The sequence below is a fragment of the Filicampus tigris genome, chromosome 3, assembly GCF_054856515.1.
Source record: "Filicampus tigris isolate MCC_2025a chromosome 3, RoL_Ftig_1.0, whole genome shotgun sequence".
NCBI lineage: Eukaryota > Metazoa > Chordata > Actinopteri > Syngnathiformes > Syngnathidae > Filicampus > Filicampus tigris.
The window spans coordinates 16233600-16254519 of record NC_141219.1 but is presented as its reverse complement, the minus strand read 5'-3'; the positions used below and the strand labels follow the sequence as shown (position 1 = coordinate 16254519).

The 20920-nt window shown below is 40.1% G+C and overlaps 2 protein-coding genes across 7 annotated transcripts in view; one reads left to right on the top strand and one right to left on the bottom strand.

Annotated features, from left to right (window-relative positions):
- The first annotated feature begins 1054 nt into the window (after positions 1 to 1054).
- LOC147150067 (small EDRK-rich factor 2-like) lies at positions 1055 to 3831 on the top strand. The gene is made up of 3 exons (XM_086026944.1): positions 1055 to 1218; positions 3227 to 3335; positions 3428 to 3831. Exons 1-3 carry the CDS (start codon positions 1212 to 1214, stop codon positions 3498 to 3500), a joined length of 189 nt encoding a protein of 62 aa, XP_085883070.1. The 5' UTR covers positions 1055 to 1211; the 3' UTR covers positions 3501 to 3831.
- A 2918-nt stretch (positions 3832 to 6749) lies between these two features.
- The window catches only part of LOC147150065 (semaphorin-4B-like), a 70402-nt gene continuing 56231 nt past the window's right edge, over positions 6750 to 20920 (bottom strand). For all 6 annotated transcript variants that reach the window (XM_086024964.1, XM_086024965.1, XM_086024966.1 and 3 more), the window contains 4 exons: positions 19961 to 20076; positions 17559 to 17716; positions 15876 to 15967; positions 6750 to 14766 (listed from right to left, as the gene is read on the bottom strand). In XM_086024964.1, the coding sequence (XP_085881090.1) occupies positions 13994 to 14766; positions 15876 to 15967; positions 17559 to 17716; positions 19961 to 20076 (1139 nt within the window). In that variant the 3' untranslated portion in view covers positions 6750 to 13993. The remainder of the gene's footprint in view (positions 14767 to 15875; positions 15968 to 17558; positions 17717 to 19960; positions 20077 to 20920) is intronic.

Below are 20920 nucleotides of genomic sequence, written 5' to 3'. Positions count from 1 at the left end.
TGACTGTCTGACTGTTTCAAAACCCGGGATCACTCTGGTTGTACGATATTGTAAAAACATGCGATATGCGAAATCGATGTTGACTATAGTGACATTGATATTATTGTGACATTTAACATGTACCTAAAGAAATGACATTTTTATTATCTAATGAAAGAAGTATATCTTTTTAATGCGGCAAAATAAGCAAGCTCAGTGTGTTCTTCGCAAATTAATTGTAATTTCTCTTAATAATGTCCAACTATTGTGTGGCGATGCGCATTTAACTTTGCATCTGACTGGTCAAATTCAGATAAAAGAATACATTTAGAAAAGACAATTATTGCATGTGCTTTGCGACATGCATATTACATAGGCCCTAGAGCTCACACATTCTTATGTCGGTATAGATCATGGATGGATGGATGGATGGATGATCTAATAGTAACAAGAAAAGGCCAGTGATGTTTTTTTTAAAATTTCCATTGTGTTGGTAAAGGCTTCCCCCTGTTGGCCAGATACTGTCAATGCATTTGCTACTTTGTAAGTACAGTATAGTCAAATAACCTGTAAGCTCTTGTTTAACTGTTCTGTAATAATACAAGTAAACTGGCAAATATTTCTACACATATGCATATGTCACACACAAATACACTTCTACACGCACCCACACACACACACCCCAACATAATAAACAATCTAGTTTCATCTTTAATTATTTAGTTGAGGTATTATGTCTTAGAAAATATTCTTTTTACCTTCTTCTCACCCATGCAGGGGTATGATTATTGGAAACCAAGAAACTAAATATTAGATTTTCTAAATGCTGGATTTGTAGTTTAACTGTATGAAAATGGGCTACCACCATCTGACTTCTGATTGAATTATATAAATCCAGAAGCGATACATGCAAATGAATTTCACACAATGGCTCCTAGACATAGTTATGAATTTGCATTTTTTTCCACATTTTCGTGACTCTTGTGGTTATGCATTTGCCAATTGTTTTGCTAAAATAATAGTCTCTAAAATAATAGAAACTTCCGGCCTCACTGCGCATGCGCACTGTGATCCGGGAATGTTCTCGTTGCCGAGGCCTGTCTTGTGCGCAGGCGCAGTTGAGGCGCAGCACAAGCAGGCGAAGAGAGCGACTGGCGCAACGCAGAGGGACACTTTGGCCCTTTGGCTGAGCTTTCTGTGGATTTGGGTCGACGGAGGCATCAGTTATTAAAATGACCAGTGGGTATCGACATATATAAATTTACCGTAAGGCATTATATTCTTCACAGCAACTGCATGCAGCGTGTTCCCGTTGTTTATGTCAATCGCGCAGCAGAGCTCTGGCGCCGTCTACTTGCTGGAACAGACGTCACGTCTTCTCGCGGGGCTTGGACGTTTCCAAATTAATAACTTTTTAACAATATATTTTTAGATAGATTTGAGACGATACGACAGCAGCGTTATGGGTTATTATTTGCGTTAATCTGTTTTACTCGCGTCTGCTGTAGATAGTTTTTGGCCTATTGGAATTGACCAGTACAAATGCTCTTCAAGTGTCGCTCTATGATGCATGGTGTCAAATTGATCACCCAGAAGAACATTTAAAAATCTATTTAAGGTAAATGAAGTACAGGTTGTGTCGGGTGTGTCTTACTAGTTATTAATTGTATTGTCGCTTGACTTGCTCCTGTGTTGTTGTGGTTTGAGCTGTTATGCTGCTCCACAGTGCCCCCGTGCCACGTCGTCTGCTTTTTCACCCTGCACCATTCCTCGATTTTACGACGTAACACAAATGGAGGTTTACGAACAGTGCGCGCAACAGAAAGGGATTTTTTTTATATATTTATGATCTGTAAATGTTTGTAACATATGTACTGTAATTGTGACGTTACGTTGTGAAGCTAGGCGTTAGTGTAGGTTAGTGATAGACGACTGCGTAAAGGCTTCTTTATACTCCCAGAATAGTCGGGTTTTAAGCGGGGTACATTCATACAGATTTTTAACATCTCATCCGATTCGATAAGGGAAAAGATCATCAAGTATATGTTTGTGTTAATAGTGTCGTTTACTTGAGATAACCAACACGCCGCACAAATCACAATGTCATATTACCTAGACCAGGTGTGCCCAAGTCTGGTGTTCTGCCAACTTGTTTTGACAATTTTGACAGCCTCTTCTGCCAAAATGTCCTACCCTTTGTGAAACGTCTTACCGAGGCTAATTTGACAGCCAAAATACTACCGTGCGCTTTCACCTTTTGTTTAGATGCAGACTGGTAGGTAGAACTTAAAAAAAAATCCCTTAAGAAAATACTTAGACATAGGCGCAAGCAAGTAAGATGTCCTGACCAGTGTGGTATACATACACTGGGTGATGAATGTTGTCAACAGATCAACACTATATGCTCAAAAGCTACAACAAGAAAACACACCATTCTTAAAAAGCTTTGACCGAAAACACACGGCAAAAGTATTTTGTGGCAATGAAAAAGTCAAATAAAACTCAATAAAAACAAAAAAAGTGACCAAATGTACAACAGATAGGGAAAAAAGTTTCCCACGAAAACACTTTATCGGTGTTGTGCGCATGTATGCGCTGGGCATTGGACGGACATGTCGACGGGTAGGAAGGAATTTCAGAACACTGATCCTAGAGAGCCCCTATCAATCCTGTTTTAGATATCTCCCTTCTCCAACACACCTGATTCAAATGATCAGCTCATCAGCAAGCTTTGAAGACGCCTGGTAACGATCCTCGTATCGTAATATTGTATCCAAATCCCCTTTATCATATTGAATTGTGTCATTCAAATAAAGTGCTATATCGCTTTGTGTCGAATCGTCAGGCCTTTTATCGGTAAGTTTCTATTGTTCAAAAAACGTATTGTTATACCCCTACTGAGAAGATTTCACATTTCTAAGTGTCGTTTTCTGAGCAGGTGAAGAGCAATCATTCTTAGCACACGCCACTCCACAGAAAAATCACTCGGGAGAATATTTCCGAGACATCTGGCGATCTAGTCTTTGCTCACTTTAATCGCGATGGCGGATAAGCGGTTCAGATAATGGATGTGTGGTTGGAAAATGCTAGAATTTGTTCCAATTGTCAATATTTGTTTGTCGTGTATGAGTTTGAAATATTACAGCATTTTGAGATCATAGTTTGTAGTACACTGACGGTTTAAGCCATTAATTTAGGAAAATGAATTCACTGTATATGACATTTCCAACTAACGTGTTTTTGTCAGGGGGAAATCAGCGTGAGCTTGCACGCCAAAAGGCTGCCAAGAAGGCAAACGAGAGCGGCAAAGGGAAGAGAGGTGATGACGGGCTCTCGGCCGCTGCTCGCAAGCAGAGGTACTAGACAGTATGCATCAAGAGACACCTCATTGTGATTCAATGTGAGATCAGTTTAATCCTAATGACACCTGTTGTCTTTTCCCTTCAAGGGATGCTGAAATAATGCAGCAAAAGCAGAAAAAAGCAGACGGCGGAGAGAAAGACAACCCAAAGTCCAAGTGAAGAGCTGACTTCATCCCGTGTTCGGCTTCCTTCCTGATAAATATAAAAGCCAGTAATGTCATATTTTTAAATATCCGAGACTCAACATTGAGTTGAGCCTACATTCTCTCCTTATGGCAAATGGCAATGGAATATTTTTTTTCTGGGGTGAAATTGTTCGCCAGTATCCCATACTGACGCCATGTGCATGCAGGGGAGCGTTGGTGCTTTTAGCAGCAGGAGAAAGATGAACAATTATCCACACAAAGCGTTGTCGTAGCTGTTGTGTGTTTTCTTCTTGTACAAAACATGTCTCCTAATGGTTACAAATAAAGATTATCTTTGTAGTTCACACTCACTTGTCTTATTATGATCTATTCCATTAGAGGTGAGTTGATGAGACTAGTTTTGTTGGGAAAACACTGAAAAGCTTACATCAGCTTTTTCTTTTAAACATGACTGAAAACTGGTGACACACCACCAGGTGGTAGTAAACACAAATGAGAATGGTACCCGTGGTGGCAGGGAGGAAAGTTTAAACTGTAGAACTGCAACTTGGTTCGATATAGGAAAGTACCTGGCTGTACAGAACAATATGAAAACAATTAAAATCAGTTCTACCAAGCAATAGCACCTTGCTTGTGTACTGTAGGCCTATCGGACCAATACACAGAGACAAAACAACAACAAAAAAAGGAAAACTCGTTAATTACTTTGCTCAGCCCCCAAGTTGAGCTTTTAATGTTTGAGTAAAACTTATTTTTATTGTAAAATGGAATTAGTGGATTTTAATTCTATGCATGGCAAATATTTGTTATAATTGTATATATTATAAATATATATTTGTTAACCTATTGTTTTTTTGTGCCGCAACGAGCCTTTTGCATATTCAAAAAGACTTAAAGGCTGTAAAACAGAATATAAAGTATTGGAGCACTTTTTTGGTGATACTGTTAATGTTCAATATAGAAATCACAATATTAAAATTGAAAAAAGCGGCAAAAATCCATGGTGACAGTAGCAGTACGCGCGCGTGCATGTGTGTGCTTGTGTTTAGTATGTTACACCTCTGAAATAGAGTCTTCGACTAAGTACAAAATCAATAAACCACTTGCCAACTTACTGGAGTCGTGATTCTCAGATGACGACCAGTCAGTCACCATTTTGCTGCCATTTCCACGTGAGGCAGATGAAGAGCTGATGAGAACCAAATGCACAAATCAGCATTTTTAAAATCTGACTCAATGTAAGGTGCTATTCTTAGGTCTTACTACAATTCGTGTCTAAAGCCAGGCACAATTGACTGGATGTCCTCCTTTTTTCCTTAAAAGCAACGCACGACATCAAGTTTACATTATAAGATAATGGACTCAACTATAGCCCTTATCCTTATTCGGGTCTCAGGTGAGCTGGAGCCTTTCCCGGCTCACTTAGAGCAAATGGCAGGATTCACCCTGAAATGGGTGCCTGCCAACAGTAGGGAATGGAGGCGGGGGGGGGGGAATCAAACTTTGTACTCGTTCAAAGGCCAGAAATTGGTTGATTTGCATTCACTGCTTTCCTTAGTTAAAGGTGCAGTATACGATGTTCAAGCTACTTGCGAAATTTGAATGTGTAGTCTAACGTCAGGGAAGAAGTGTTATTTCTAAACACTGCAAACTGTTCACTTTCTCTTTACACTTACTGTTCGTGGTTCCTTGATGGCAAAAGGTCAACCCTGAAACAGACGATTTCCATTATTTCACATTGGGCAAATTGTTTCCTTATATGAACCAATGAGTCTCAATGTTTGGTATATGTAGCCACTAGACCTGCAAACCTGTACATATTCAATTAATCGATGGTAATGTGAACATTGGGAAATTGTATTCCCATTGATAATGATGGTTCTCCACTTTAATGCATTAGCATGCATTCAGTCAGAGCAGCATACGTTTGGGGAAGAAAAAATAAAACAAGCGCTTTTCCTCTTCTGCTTAATGCTTGTTTCATGATGCCAACGTCTTCAAGATCACGCATGACTGACTTGTATGATGGGCTGTGTGCCTTTCCATTCTGGTCAAATATCTGAAAAGTAAATACAAAACTCCCCCACATATTTCTACACAATATAGTAGGCTATTACATAGAAATAAATAGGATGAATAAAATAAACAAGCTGGTCGACGGAAGCGAAAACGGAAGCGCGTTTGAAATGATAGACGGACGGCTCACAAAATGACCAATCATGGCTCAGCTTCAGAAAACAGGTGAGCCGTGATTGGTCTTTACCTGAGCGACTGTGATGTCATTTTCATTTGAGAGAAGTGACAAAATGGCCGCGCCCCGAGATTGCTAAAAACGGGTGGATTTTGCTGCTTAAGTCATATTTCATATTAATCATAATGCCTTGTTTCAACTAGTGGCCCTGCATAGAACATATTCTTGAAAAACATATACTTGGGTTGATTTTTCCCTTTAACGGTCACCGTCGCTGTCTGTTATTGCCGTGCATTTTTCCAGCGCAACGTGCCGACAGTCGGCCTGACGCCACAGGGGGTAAGCGTCGGTCACAGTTGGCCAACATCGGATTGGTATATCTAGGTCTTTAGAGATAAGGCGAGAAGCTCGGTCATCCGGGAGGGGCTCAAGAGTCGAGCCGCTGCTCCTCCGCGTTGAGAGGAGCCAGATGAGTTGGCTCAGGCATCTAATTAGGATGCCTCTGGTGAGGTATTCTGGGCATGTCCCACAGGCAGGAGGCCCCGGGGATGACTCAGGACAAGCTTGGGAGACTACGTCTCCCAGCTGGCCAGGGAATGCCTTGGGATCATTCTGGAAAAGTTGGAAGAAGTGGCTGGGGAGAGGGAAGTCTGCATGGGCTTCCCTGCTAATGCTAGATAGAATATGTTAAAAAGGAAAATACTGTAGTATGTAGAATGAGCGATTTAAACCTCAATATTTTGTGAAAATACAAACAACGCTTAATAGTGAGTGATTAATGAGTGGTTCTTCACAATAAAATGTGAAAATAATATCTTAATTATTCACTACAGTAGGTTCCCTATTGTGATACTGATAAACAGTCAGAAATGCATGAAAGGATATTTTCAGATTAAAACAAATTAATAGCATGAGCATTTGTCCTCATATAAATGATTAAAATATAATTATACTGAAAAATAATTGTAATACTTTCCAGAATAAAGGCGTGTATCCAGAAAAAAGTTTTTTTTTTTATTTTTTTAAATACACGATATATCCAACAAATAAAACAAACTACTCACACAGGTGTCAAAAACATGGATTTTATTCAGTAATCTTAAAAACTTTAAAATAAAGTGCTTTTTATGTACATTATAACAAAAACAACAGTCACAATTCATCTCCATAATACAAAAAATACAGTTCACAAGTATTTACACAACAAATAATTATAATAACAATAATAATAATAATAATAAAAACAAAAGAGAAGGGAATCATGCAGGCAAGACCACATTTGTCTACTTTGTTTTTCAGTCAACTAAGGGGATGACGTTTAGTTGGATGAGGCCAATATGGAATGTTGATTGTTAGTTGTATTGTGCTGGTCTTTATAATGGGACTGTTCGAAAAAAAAACAAAATACAGAACAATTCTAAAAATTAAAAAAAGCAATGAGGTGGCCATTACATTCATGTCCAGTACAGTATTCGTTGCGTCACTGAGGAGCCACTCAAAATGAAGCAAATTTTAATTGCTCTGGAACAAAAAGCTTGTCATTAATAAATATGCATGACAATTAAGGCCAAATGGTAACTGTACATGTTAGGTTGTGTCTTCAGAAAGGCATGTGTGTGCAAAAAAATAAAAAATAAATAAAATTGAGCAGCCCCTAGTGTTATGGTTAGTGGCTAACGTTAACAATGGTAGCATGACCCGTGTCGCCGTGAATTGTAAATGCTGGGCAGTACGACATGGCATGTTGCAACAACAACAAAAAAAGGCAGAACACCAAAGGCATTTTATACTTTTGTGAGGCTATCAAGCATATAAAAGCAGGATGTTCTTCTTTTGATCATTAGTAAAGTTTCCAGGGTCCGTAATCAATTTTTTTTTTTTTATTAGGTGCTATGGGGAAAGGAATTGTAAATCCGAACAATTTTTTAAAGGAAAAATGCGCACTGAAAAGTGAATTCAGCAAGTTTCTAAATTCTTAAAACATATGTTTTAAGAGAATCGCTGAAAACATGTGCAGACTGAGAACATTGTAGTATTGAATTGTTGTGTTATAGCATTAAAATCTTTTTCATCATTTCAGTTGTCCGTATTTTTGGGGCGTGGCTAAAACGAAGTCCAGTGAAGCGCTTGGCCTTTATGGCATGATCGGCTGTTTCTCCCACTAAGTACTGAGCGCCTTCATTCTAACAGTGGCTAGTTGGTGCAATTGCAAGTTAATTATTTTTGTTACAAATCCCATTTGTACCACTACAGTATTCAGTTATCTACTTCCCTGAAGTGTGTTTTGTCTTATTTAGGCAACAGTGTCTCTGTTGTGTGGACACACCGGCGACGCACAGAGCAAGGCGTGGCAAATTGGGACAGTCCCGCTACTAGGCCGTGAGCCGGCTAGCAAGCTAACGGCTACTCAGCCTACAACTCGGAAACATGCATCTTCCACTGAGTCTTATGTATTTTGTGTTATTCAGGCTAGTGTTTCTGGTTCTGTGGTGTACGGACCGAGCCGGTGGCGAATTAGACGGCTTTTCTGCCATTGCGAGCCCACTAGCTGACTCATGGATCGGTGGCGTGGCCGTCCAATTTGGCACTGCCTCGCTCCGTGCGAAAGTCAATTGTGTATTAAACACATTCACACTCGTTATTCTTGCCTGTGGCTCACTCTACAGACATTTGAGCACATAGTGTCTGAACACTTTGATCGACAGCTGGAGTTTAGCGGGGCTTTTTTTCAGCCCATTAAATAGACATGCCCACAACGTCTGAGGTGTTTATTTTTCACGATTTTGAAGCCGTGCTTTTATGTATTTCATTCAAATGGCAGGCTTGTTAACACTCTTTCTCATTTTCATTTTCACTTCACAGGGACTTTAATTATTTGTCCATTAATGTGTTAAGGTTTCTCAGGTTTTACCTACACACACATATCCCAAAGAAATAACCCTGTAAATTTGCATAGTAAAACACGCTTAGTCATTAGCTTGGCACAAATAGTGCTCATTTAGCTCGCTCCAGAAGTAACAATATTTAACTAGGAGCGAGTTCAGACCCAGTTTAAATATACCGAACTTTACATATATCAACAAGTTTTAAACTGCAGTGTCACCTACTCGGGTATGAAAGGCAGTGTTAGCAGCATTGCTAAATTAAGCTAACTATTGGCTAGTGGTAGCAGATTATTCATTTATATGGCAGCCAAATAGTTAAGTTAGCTCAAATCTAAGTTGCTTCAATTTTGGAGTAACCAGCTCTTCCTAGCAGCATGTTTAAGCCCAGTGCACACATACTCATCTTTAGTACATTATGTTTTCATCTGTAGTGTCAAGTTTAATTTATGGTTGGCACCATTTCTAGCATTGCTTAGCTAACTATTAGCATACAGACCAATTCAGATTCTAGACTTGACAATTTTAGAAGTTACTTTTTCGATTTTGAAATACTTATATAGAAATAAATAGAAGCATGTTAAGGGCCAATTTAAACAAATGTTAAAAAACTAGTTTAAAAACTGTAGTGTCACCTTTTCTACTATTGCTATGCTAAACCTACAAACTACTAAGTATTCGTATCATTATACACTATTAACGTATACATTTGTAGAGTTAAACTATTGTACTTAAAAGTTATCTTGGCACAAACTGAGCTATCTTGACTTGCTCTCAAAGTAACCAAATCTAACTTGAGGCCAAATTCCCACATATGAAGCTGGAAGTTAAGTTTACAAAGAGTGGCGTCACCATTTCTGCTAGATAAGATAGCTAGCAGCAAGTATTACCGTATGGCTCCAGTATCGGGATTGCAGATGTTTCACAAATAAGTAAGTTAATATCTAAGTGTAAATTTGCATATTTGATAAAGCTTCGCAGTTAGCATACAAATGAAATGTGTTTGTGCTGGGCTTGCTCCAGAAGTACCAGTAATCAAATCTTAATCAATTGCTCTGGAACAAAAAGCTTGTCATTAATAAATATGCATGACAATTAATCAGCAAGTTCCAATACACACATTTTTTGGCACGTTTTAAACTGTAGTGTTACTCTTTAACTAGATACCATTCCTGCTTTAATATGCTTGATCCACAAACACAAGTGTGCTCATTAGCAGTAACACATTGTGGCAGCAAAATATTTTGGGTTGCAAACAGTTCAGTTCTATCTCTACAACACATCTTACACAAGGTCCCTTAAAAACTCTCACACACACAATATTAAGCACAAACAGTCGATATAATTAAAGCAAAAAATAAACAGACCACTTTTTGCGCTCTACGCTGTGCAATTACTTTGTCAACTGGATGTGGCAGAACAGAGCCAGTTGTCGGTCAATCTGTGTTTAAAAGGTTTTCTGCTAAAATAGGTACGGCAAGTTTATAATTCAGTGAAGTGGTGCTGTATATATTCCAAGACATGGTGCTCTATTGTACGGCATTAGTAATACTGTTATCTATGAGATTCCTACATCTTTGGGAAAAGTCTTAAGTCTCGATAGTGTGCACAGAATGTTCACAATGGTCCCTGTATTCTTGCGTTTTTCTCAGTAGTTGCATTTTAATGTGGAAATTGACATGCTGTGCAAGCACCCTTGATTATTTGTGCTTTCACATGGACTCGAATGATGGTGGGTATGTGCATGCAGAAACCTGGGGGGCTCATGTTGAGATAATCATTACATTGACCCTTCAAACTATTATGTTCTTCAAAATAATTCACCTATGTATTGAGAAGGAAATTTGTCAATTTTTCAACTTTGCTTTCTGAAAAAGCACATGACATCAGCTATGGGGAAGTTGAGCTACATCTGCGCAAACCCCAGCGTTATTCCGCTCAACATGACGCTGGCATGAAGTAGGAGTTCCGAACATTCAGATGGTCTCCCATCAAAAAATAACAATGCTTGATCCTTAATGTTTCCCATCTGAACAATAGTAAAACACCTATCACTACAAAAAAAAGTTTTTTCAGTGTTTCACTGCGCAACTAATTCCAGCAGGTGACATTTTAATCTTGATAGTAGTGATTAAACTGTGTATCAATAAATGTGTCTCAAATAATCGTAATTGCAATGTTTTAGAGTCATTATGTTGTGCGCGTCTGACTGATTTCATGTTCTCTATATGTGTTACAGCTGAGTCCTTCCAAGTGAATTTAAATGATCAAAAACATGAAAATGGGGAAAAAAATCTGGATTGCAACAAACAACAAATGGTTTATTTGGAGACACATACTTTTCATTGCACTGTGGCACTGCACAACTTCAGCAGATGGCATAGTTTATATTTAATACTGAGTAGTGACAACTGTATCTAAAAACCTGCTTCATAATCTTAATGATTTTCTTAAAGACATTTTCTTGTCTGACTGTTTTCTGGCAACTTCCTCTGTCCTTGATTTGCTGTAGGTCAACATCCGAAACATAAATAAAAATCTTTTCAGGCGTAAAGCTAATGAGAAAAAAAAAATCCTTAAATTTGAACATATGTTTTTCTATGACTTGTGGCAACGCCAAACTAAATCCAGCAGAAGGGCAAGTTTATATTTTATACAGAGTACTGACTAAATTGTGACTAAACTTACGTTTTTGGAAACATTTCGTTGATGTGTCTGACCGACTTCCTGTTTTCTGCCATAACTCCCCGTCCGTCTCCCTGTTTTCCTCAGATGGCCGCTGCACCAAGTAATTAGTTACTATGTGTACTGTCGCTTTATAGCATTTAAAAAAAAAAAAAAAAAAATGAAATATGACATCAAAAAAAATAAATAAATAAAAAGATATACACGCCCAATATGGCAGTCACACTCAATGGTGACCTAATGTAGAGTCATGGACACGAAGAGGCGTCATGAACCGGAATTCAGGATTTTCATTCGGCTTGTTTTTGCCCATGAGTCCTGTGACCATGAAAAACATGTGACGTGACCAGGAAAAAAATATTCTGTTGTTTAACGTTTCTGTACCTGCTAGCTAACAAGGATTCTATTTTAGTTTTGACATTTTTGTGGTCTGCGTAGTTGAATACATTGTTGTAGTAAGAGAAGCAGACAATAAGAGAAATTGGTGTAGATTTGCTGATTTATGTCTACCTAATTGGTCTGCAACCAACTTTTTTTTTAATTCATATCAAAACGCCACTGAACACAGGATGATACGTTTAGTGCCTTTAGCAAAAGCCTCTGTGTGCTCTTTGCGATCCTAAAATGAAGAAGGTGCGAGTGGTCATCACAACACAATGGCACTATTGCATTTTGTAATTGTTTACTTTTTTTTTTTTGGCACAGCGCATGGGATGGTTCAGTGCGACCCTGAAGATTTTTTTTTTTTTTAATCCTTGGCTTTCTGTTCAATAAAGCGGAGAATACAAGCCCCAACGTTTACACATGACAAGAAAATCCAAAAGTGTGTTGTTCTAGTGTGGTGTACTCAAGAAGACCATCACAGCACACTCCGCCCTAAACAATGTCTGTTGCAGTGCCACGACTGACCCGTGAGAGGCAGCGTGGTGCCACCAGGCACCAAACCAGCATAACAATTTGAGAAAGAAATACAAGGCTGGTTGAGGCTGTGTTCGGAATCGCTCCCAGGCTATCCACTACAGAGTGACTTGACCATTTTGTAGTGCTGTTTGAATGTATATTGAGGGTAATCCCCTAAATGCCCTCAATGTATCGCACAATACATGTTGAAAAATACTGAGCGACCAATGGTCACTAGAAAAGCAATATATCCCATGAGATATAGCGCTGATCAATAAAAAATAAAAGCATACAATACAAAATGATGGATGGTCATACAGTGCTTTGTTTGCATTCATTTTGTAAAGTATACTCAGCGGAAAACAATGTAATATATTTATAATTAATAAATTAGTTCAAAATGTATTACTGAAGGTCCACCAGCTGACCGGCTGTTCATCTGATATGTTCTAGTTAGCAACGATGTAATTTACGGCACGCCCAGTAGTGTTCCAAAATTGTTTTTCAGATCTGGCCTTTATGTGTCGAGTTTTCATGCTCTCCCTGAGCTTGTATCAGTTTCCTCCAGGTACAGTGTGCCCCCGTTGTTCTCGGGGAATGGGAACAAAGTTCTCCCGAAAATCGTGACTATTCACACCAAAAGGGTGTTTAATTGCCTGTAGAAGCCTAAACATGGCAACGAAGCACTTCTTATGGCAAAATGAAACTCCTCAACTCACTTCATCACCCTTCCTTGACACCAAGATGCCACCAGATGGGGCCAAAGCAATACGGTTAGCTATTCAGTAAATGACGGAGGATTGGTTAAGAAAAAAAATCCACAAATCGGCAGATTAGTGAAGGCCTGACTGCAAATACGCCGGGTTCACTGTAGTCCATAAAATAAAAATCTTGATAGTGTGATTTGGGAGTAGGGAATTAGTGAACGATTCCGAACACAGCTCAAGGGTCTGGTAACTATATATTGCATTTGCAAACTCTTCGAATTGCCTCCTTTCCAGATTCCTCTATTTGTGTCAGGCACCAGCGCCAGCTTCAGCAAGCTTTCTCATTGGCTATCGTTCTGTTTCGCAACACAATCAAGGATGCCCGTGGATCGGCCCATCTCAGTGTTGACCACAAAATAAACAAATTGCGTAAAGTTGTAAATATTGAACAGGCTTAACATTTATGGTTGTTGTTTTCCCAAAAGACAGCACAGGCTTATCGCTCAGGCTCATCTTTTAGTGACATCCAAAAATCAGGCCTTTCCTGGCTTTGCTCAAGGCAGGAAAAATGTTATCAGTATGCATGTACCCCACTTAATGCTCCCGTATTTCATTATCATCGTAGTACCTGCACGATTCGGCCTTGGCGCTCGGCATCCGACAGTCCAATGCGTGAATAACCAGACCTTTTCTTTTCCGGCCATACATTCAGGAGGTGCAAGTCATCTTGTTTGTTGCCTCTTTCGCTGCGCATGTGATCTGTTATGATGTCGTACACTCTCATCGTCCTTCATCTGTTCATCATCATCCACACAGTCTTAGTGAGAACGCATTGTTGTTGGGTTTTTTTTTATTTATGTTGTCCTCCTTGAACCTGAACTTGGTGGCTTTTGTACGGCCGGGGGCAGTAGACGTCCAAGGACAATTGACTTGAAGACATAAATAGTAAGAGTTTCTTCTGTCTTGCATTGCCACTCTCTGCACGCATTTTGTATGCAATTAGTGGCCGTGAGGAAATTGACTAAAACTATTGGAGAGCAGCTGCCACGTCCTCAACCCCGCTGGAGCTGCTTTTCCCGTCCCGCACGTGGCTTTGAAAGCAAAGAAAAGAAGCAAACTAAAAAGCTGACGGGGTCTCGTCTCACACGATGGAGTCTTTAATCTCCGAGCCTAACCGCACTCTGGGCCGAGGGCAAGTGGGCGAGTACTCCACGTGGCTCTCCTTGACGTTGAGAGGTCGCCCGTCGGAAGCATCAGAGAAGCTCTTGCTCTCCGGCGAGGACTCCCTGGTGGGCGTGCTGCAGATGTAGTTGTCGTTGAGCGTCTGGTAGCCCTTGTGGTCCGACGTGGACACGGGGATGGTGTTGCCGTTGAGCGGCAGGCTCTCTGCGGGCTTGCCGGCTATCCTGGGCTTCTTCTGCTGCATGCTGGCGCACTCGCCCTGCTTGAGCATGGACTTCATGTGGTCGCGATTGCGGTAGATGACGAACAAGGAGAAGACAACGAGGGAGAAGGCGAGCAGGGCGCACACCACGATGAGCTCGTTCCAGTAGGTCTTGGTGTGGATCTGCTCCGAGCGGGACTCGCCGGGAAGGATCATGACCTCCTCGAGCTTCACGCGCGGCGTGCGCGAGTGGCCCACCGCCGTCGTGGTGCTCTCCTGCCGGGGTTCCGCCCTGACGCAGTAGTTGGCCAGCAGCTGGCGGAAGCTCTCCTCCTCCGACCAGCACTCGTAGGTCTCCGTCTTGTCGGCCCGCGCCACCACCACCAGGCTGCCCTCGGGCGTGGCGTACAGGGACTGGCTGGCGCTGTCACTGTAGCGCCACTTTCTCTGGGCCAGGTTGGAGCGCAGCTTGCAAGGCAACACCCGGAACGTGTTGGTAGGAATTGTGATAAGCTGGCAACGGGACCCACCTGTCCCAAGAGTGCACACAAACAACAATAAATGCCTGTCATGATGTAAATAAATGCGGTGAACATTACCATATCAGGGCCTCAAGCGCATTGAATTCAGCCCACCGTGCAATTCTAAACTAATCAAACTTTAACAAGATATTCCTTTGAGAGAATTAAAAGGTTTGAAAACCCTATATTATTTTTGCTTCTTTTCATCAGAACATTTTGTAATTTAGGATAAAAACGTACTTTTCTATCTGACAGCTACAATGCCACTAAACAAAAACCATTAAACCATTACAAATATTGGCTGTTAGTTATCATGTAAAAATAATGTAAAATACATACAGTGGTACCTTGAGATATGAGTGTCATTTTTTCTGTGACCAAGTTTGTAACTCAAAACATCGTTCCCCAATTAACTGAATGGAAATTACTGGTAAATATTAGATAACATATTTATACTGTATGATAAATAAAAGAACATTTGGAGAGGAAGTCAACCCAAACATTTTTTCATCCACCCGTTTTTAGTCATCTCTGGGTGCGGCCATTTTGTCACTTCTGTCGACTGAAGATGACATCACAATTGCTCAGGGCTGAGGTAACGCCCAATCACAGCTCCCCTGTTTTCTGAAGCTGAGCCATGATTGGTCTGAGCTCTGAGCATTTCTGATGTCATTTTCATTCGACAGAAGTGACAAAATGAGATGGCTAAAAACTGGTGGATTTTGCTGCTTAACTCATATTGCACAAACACGATATTAATCAGAATCAATTAGTGGGCCAGCATACAACATATCCTTGAAAAAAATATGTTTGGGTTGATTTCCCCTCTTTAAGAATGTTCAGCCCAACACACTCATTACAGGCATTTATTCTAGTCATTTTTGCATTAAAAAACCAAACTTTGACATCTGTGACTTAGATATGATGCCTTTCTCAATAACGGGTTTATTATCAAATTAAAGCTAGCATACATTTAGTTTCTGAGGGTGAATTGGTGGCGTTGTGTAGTGTTAACAATCAACTTGTTTGCGTCAGTGTATACGCAAACAACATCCACATGTATTTTTTGCAAGTCGTGTGTTTATGTAGCTAAATGTTTCTTTAAAAATCAAACTCACGGGCAACTGCTGGTCGGGCAGATCTCGGAGCGGAAAGCGTCCTGTTACAAATGGCCGAAGTGTCAGCCTCCTCCACATCTTGCTGCCAGTGGCTGAGACAGAACATGGCACACAAAAACAACCACAGCTGCAGTTAAGTGACATGTTGCGTGCACATGCTCTTCCATCGAGGGCAAGTCTTTCATTAATGGCGTGATCACAGTGCTAGTTCAGCATGACAAAAGGGAAAAATCTTCCCTTAAACAGCATCTTGTGTAAGCTCACAACGTGATTGTTGGCCTGTTTTTTATTTGTTTTGATACACAGTGTGGAATCACTTAAGTTGCACATTACAGTATGTATGGTAATTTATCCCCCCAAAATGTGCCTCTTAAAACTTCACGAGTCACACCGCCATCGTGAAGATGTCAGGTGGGCTACTATCAAATGGTTAAGGCTAAATGTTTTTCTTTTTCTTTGGCTTTTTGTGAGAAGGAGCAGCCGTAACGAGGAATGCTAAGAGACACTGGCCTAAAGTGAAGTCAGTCAAAGCAGTGTCTATCTTGGACCATAACCACTGATTGAAATTGCTGTCCACCCTGTCATAAGGGGTACCTGTGCCTCTAATGTTCTTAGTGACATTACGATCAGCGTTTTGTTTTTTCTTCAATGGAGGCTCAGTAGTTGCAGGGTAAATATTCATACTTATGTTTTGTAATTTCCATCATATCTTATGTGTAGGTGGAGAGTTGTCAACCTTAATGTTCCACTCTGTCATAGTGAAATATCAATTGACATTAAAAAAAAACTTTTAGAGGTCTAGGGGGAAAAAAAAATAGTCAAACTAGCCAACTATATCATGTCGCTAAGAAAAGGACCCCTATCTGCTCATTAAATGCTAACATTAGCTAAAAATGTCCACCCTATCATTGTCCACCCTGGAGCTTGACTAACATGCATTTCTGACAGCATGACATCTACTCAATCCAATGAGTATAACGTTTTTGGTAAATGGGGAAGTCTCAAGGGCATTTTATGGTGAAAATGACTTTATTATGATTTGTATTATTTGTACTTATCATATAAAAGTTAACTTCTTTTTACACTTTACAGTTAAATGGAGATGTATGTATATAATCGGTACCCTCAGCAGTACCCATCTTTCTCTCTACTTCCCTATATTACTTTCTGATATTGGTACACAATTCTCATCTTTTTGGCTCGAAACACACATACAATGGATTTGAAATGAAACAAACAAGATCTGCTTAAATGCAGACTTCCAGCTTTAATTTGAGGATATTCACATCCAAATAAGATGAACGGTGTAGGAATTCCAAAGATTTGCACATGTGCCTCACATTTTTTAAGGGACCAGTGTTAAGCCTCAGCACACACATTTAATTACACAACTTATTTTCACACTTGTATAACCCTTATTGTTAAAATGTTACTTGCATTGCCTATACTATTTGTATAATGGATTTTAAATGTCCCTTATTTTCTATGGACAAAATGGTTTCAAAACCTGAACAAAGTGCCGGTTGATTGAACAGTACGCTTGAATGGTTTTCATTCATCCTTAGTGATTATACTGTATTATGGTGCTACATTTTACTCACGCTGTATTTTATTCAAGCTATTGCACCGCACATCCTGCTGTGATGGCAAAACTGTTTTGCAGTTGTGATCTAGCCAACCTACCTGTCAGGCGGTGCCATCCTGACGTCCCGACAAAGGCGTCCGGTCCAGGCGCAGTAAGGGTCTCTGGACAGGACACACTCTCCGCAGCTTAGGTAGTTGGAGCAATTGGCCACAGGAACCTCCACCAGGCCAGAGTAGGACGACACAAACAGAAGGCCCTGCACAAGGGAGTGACCAAAAGTGTTGGTATTAATCAGAACCATCCATCTTAGACTTAGACTTAGACTTGACTTTATTGATCCCTTTGTGTTGACTCCCTCTGGGAAATTTACATTTCCAGCAGCAATAAGAACAAATAGGCAAACAAAAAAAAATAGGGAGAAAAAATAGTCATGTAGACAGGAAGAGCAGAAAATAAGTGGAGAAACACTAACAATTTAAAGGAAAATAAAAGATAAAGAAAAAATATTCTCAGAATTCTGTAAAATCACAAAGACACATCCACTCCTATTTTGTATAGTTGTCATGAAGGGTCACAAGGTGAGCTGGAGGCTATACCAGCCAACTTTGGGCAAAAGCTGGAGAACACCCTAGACTGGCTCGCAGCCAATCAATCGCAGGGCACATCTAGACAACCATTCTTATTCACACCTATGGATAATTCAAGAGCAAAGATAGGCTATTTAACTCATTCACTGCCATTGATGAATTTATTTGTCTTTTCACAGTCCAGCCATTCAATCCTAGAAACGTATTCATATATTTTTACATTTTTTTCAAACGTTATAGTAAAAGAGGGTCTGAAAATGTCTGACAGTGAATGAGTTAAATGCAGGAGGGGTTCACAATGTTTTTTGGGCAGTCCATATAAGCAGTATGGATTACTGCTAACTGTGGCTTGCTTCTGTATATTACCGTGGGCACGCAGCTCAAAAGGGACATGTTGTATCTAGCTCCCTATCTGGATTTGTATCTGTGGGCTCGACTGTTGGCAGCCCAAACTGTTAGCAGGGTAAGAGAACTTCTCTTTACAATTGGCATCTTTGTAAATTAGGCCTCTTTAGCACACATACTTACAGAGGTGACTTGCGCTAGCCTGTTAAATCGCTGTGACCTTTCTACTAGCTATTACCTTCCTTTATCTATGGCACTCTTGGCACACCTACTAATTGAATCCAGTTTGTGGAGTCACACTGTCATGGACTAGCCAGTCGCGCCCCTCGGCTTAGATAGTATCAAAACACCCTCTCCTGCTTCTGGGAGAAAAAGGCTCCACAGCCATGTACTCCATCTTTTTGGCATCCATTAAATACTGTAGTTTATCAGACCACATACAGTCTTCTGGTGGCAAATGTTAATATAGTGAGCATTAAAGATAAACGCACCGGTGAAGGTTCCTACAGAACTTTTCAGTCTGGAGATGAGAAATCCTAGTCCATCAAATTGCTATGCAGATAATAGTTCCGTTTTTGAGCATGATATCAGCAAATTGGGGGAGAGTGTAATACATGAGTACAAAGGAAAATCAGCTATTGAAAGTTTGGGGGAGAGTGTATTATATGAGAGTGTTTATTGTGCTTGAAAAATTATGCTATGTTAAATACATGAGCAAAAATATTATAATCAATGCATTTTTATTCAAATTTTTCGCTCTGCCTCAATTTATTTGAGAGGATTTAAACTGATTTCATAATTTTCAAAGTGCTTGAAAAAAAATGAAGTTTTGTTGTATTTTTTGTGAGCATCGAACCCCATTGAGAAGTTTTAAACTAACTAATAGCCTACTTTTCAAGTGCTTTTATTTAATTACTCTTTAGGCAGAACATGCAAACTCCACAAAGAAAGGCCTGAGGTGATATTAGAACCGCAAGGCAGCCGTGCAAAACGCTCTACCTGTGTGCTGCCTCACGCCAAAACAATTAGATAGTTAAAAACAATTGAAGTAAATAGAGCACAAAATCTGTCCAGATGTTCCCTTGCTTGGCGCCAGTGGGGTAATTAAATTGGGGGTGACCACGCATACACGCAATATTGTCCCCAACTCATTTGACCAGCTTTGATGCGCACGCCACTGAGTCTATATTAAGGCTGTCTTTCCCAGTAGTATATTAAACAAACATTACTAAATCATCTTGTTTGTCTTTCATCGGCCAGAATACATGGGAAAGTAGCTCTGGCTTTATTAGAATGACATAATCTTCCGATAAGAGTCCATTTTGGCCTCTGGGAGAGGCCATTATGTCATAAAGAAAGGAAGGTAATGAAATTGAGCTGCGGCTAAAACACCAGCGAGGGTCATAAACTCTGCTCCAGATGGCCAAATAACTCTTAAGAAAAAAGCGGCAAGACGGGCCCGGCGGGGAGGGATGTCTTCAGGCAGCTTGGTAAATTTAGCTCTTGTGCTGTTTTTCTTTTTGACTTTAACAAATTAGAATCTAAAAAGCTCTGTAAAATGTAGTTACCCTCTGAGGGTCCAGTTCGATGTGCTGCACAGGCTGCGGCTCGGCAAACAGAACCATCTCTTCGATGATGTGCATCTTGTCGTTGGCGTTGACGGCCTTGTGCAGCTTTCCGTCATCTGGGCACAACGGCAAAAAAAATCATGGGTTTCAGGTTTCCAAATTTCCCTACCTATGGCAGGATTAACTAGGCTGGGCAAAGATCCAGAGCCACTTTCAAGTGACGGCCAGACTGCAGTGTCCGAAAAATGATCATGCAGGGGACAGCGCAATCGACACTCCTGCTATCATGTTTAAGTCAAAAGGTAAGCTGAGCTGCATTGAGTTCTGTTGGATGAGACAGGGCTGATTTTAGCAAGACATGTTATGAAGAGGGCTGGGAACTGTTCTGAATTGTCAAAATAATGTATAATACCCTTTAAGCTTTATTACTGTAATAGTATTCTGACTGGACTGCTTCAAAAGAGCATCAACGAGCTGCAGCTCATTCAGAATCGGGTTCTCACCACAACAAAGAGATCAGAGAACATTACACTAGTTCTGAAGGCTTTCTTTACACTGGCTGCCAGTCAGCTGTAGAACTGTTTGTAAAATTCTGCAATTGGTCTATATATCAGTGAAGTGGTTGGGTACTGAATAAAGTAAAGAAATGCTAATTGAATATAAACCCAGTAGCGCTCTGAGGTTTGCGGACTCGGGTCAATTGGTGGAGCCCGGGTTTCAAAGCAAACACGGTGAAGCCGCATTTAGCCGTTATGCTGCACAAAAGTGGAATAAGCTGCCAAAAGAAGTGAAGTCAGCCCCAACTGTAAATGCTTTTAAATACAGGTTCAAAACTATGCTTTCCTCTCTTTACCTGTATGTTTTTTTTTCAATAATTTAAAATCAATTTCACTGTCAGTAAATTTTGAAAGCTACTTTTCTTTGCTTTTAAATTTCTTAAAAGTCTTTTGTTTGTAAAAA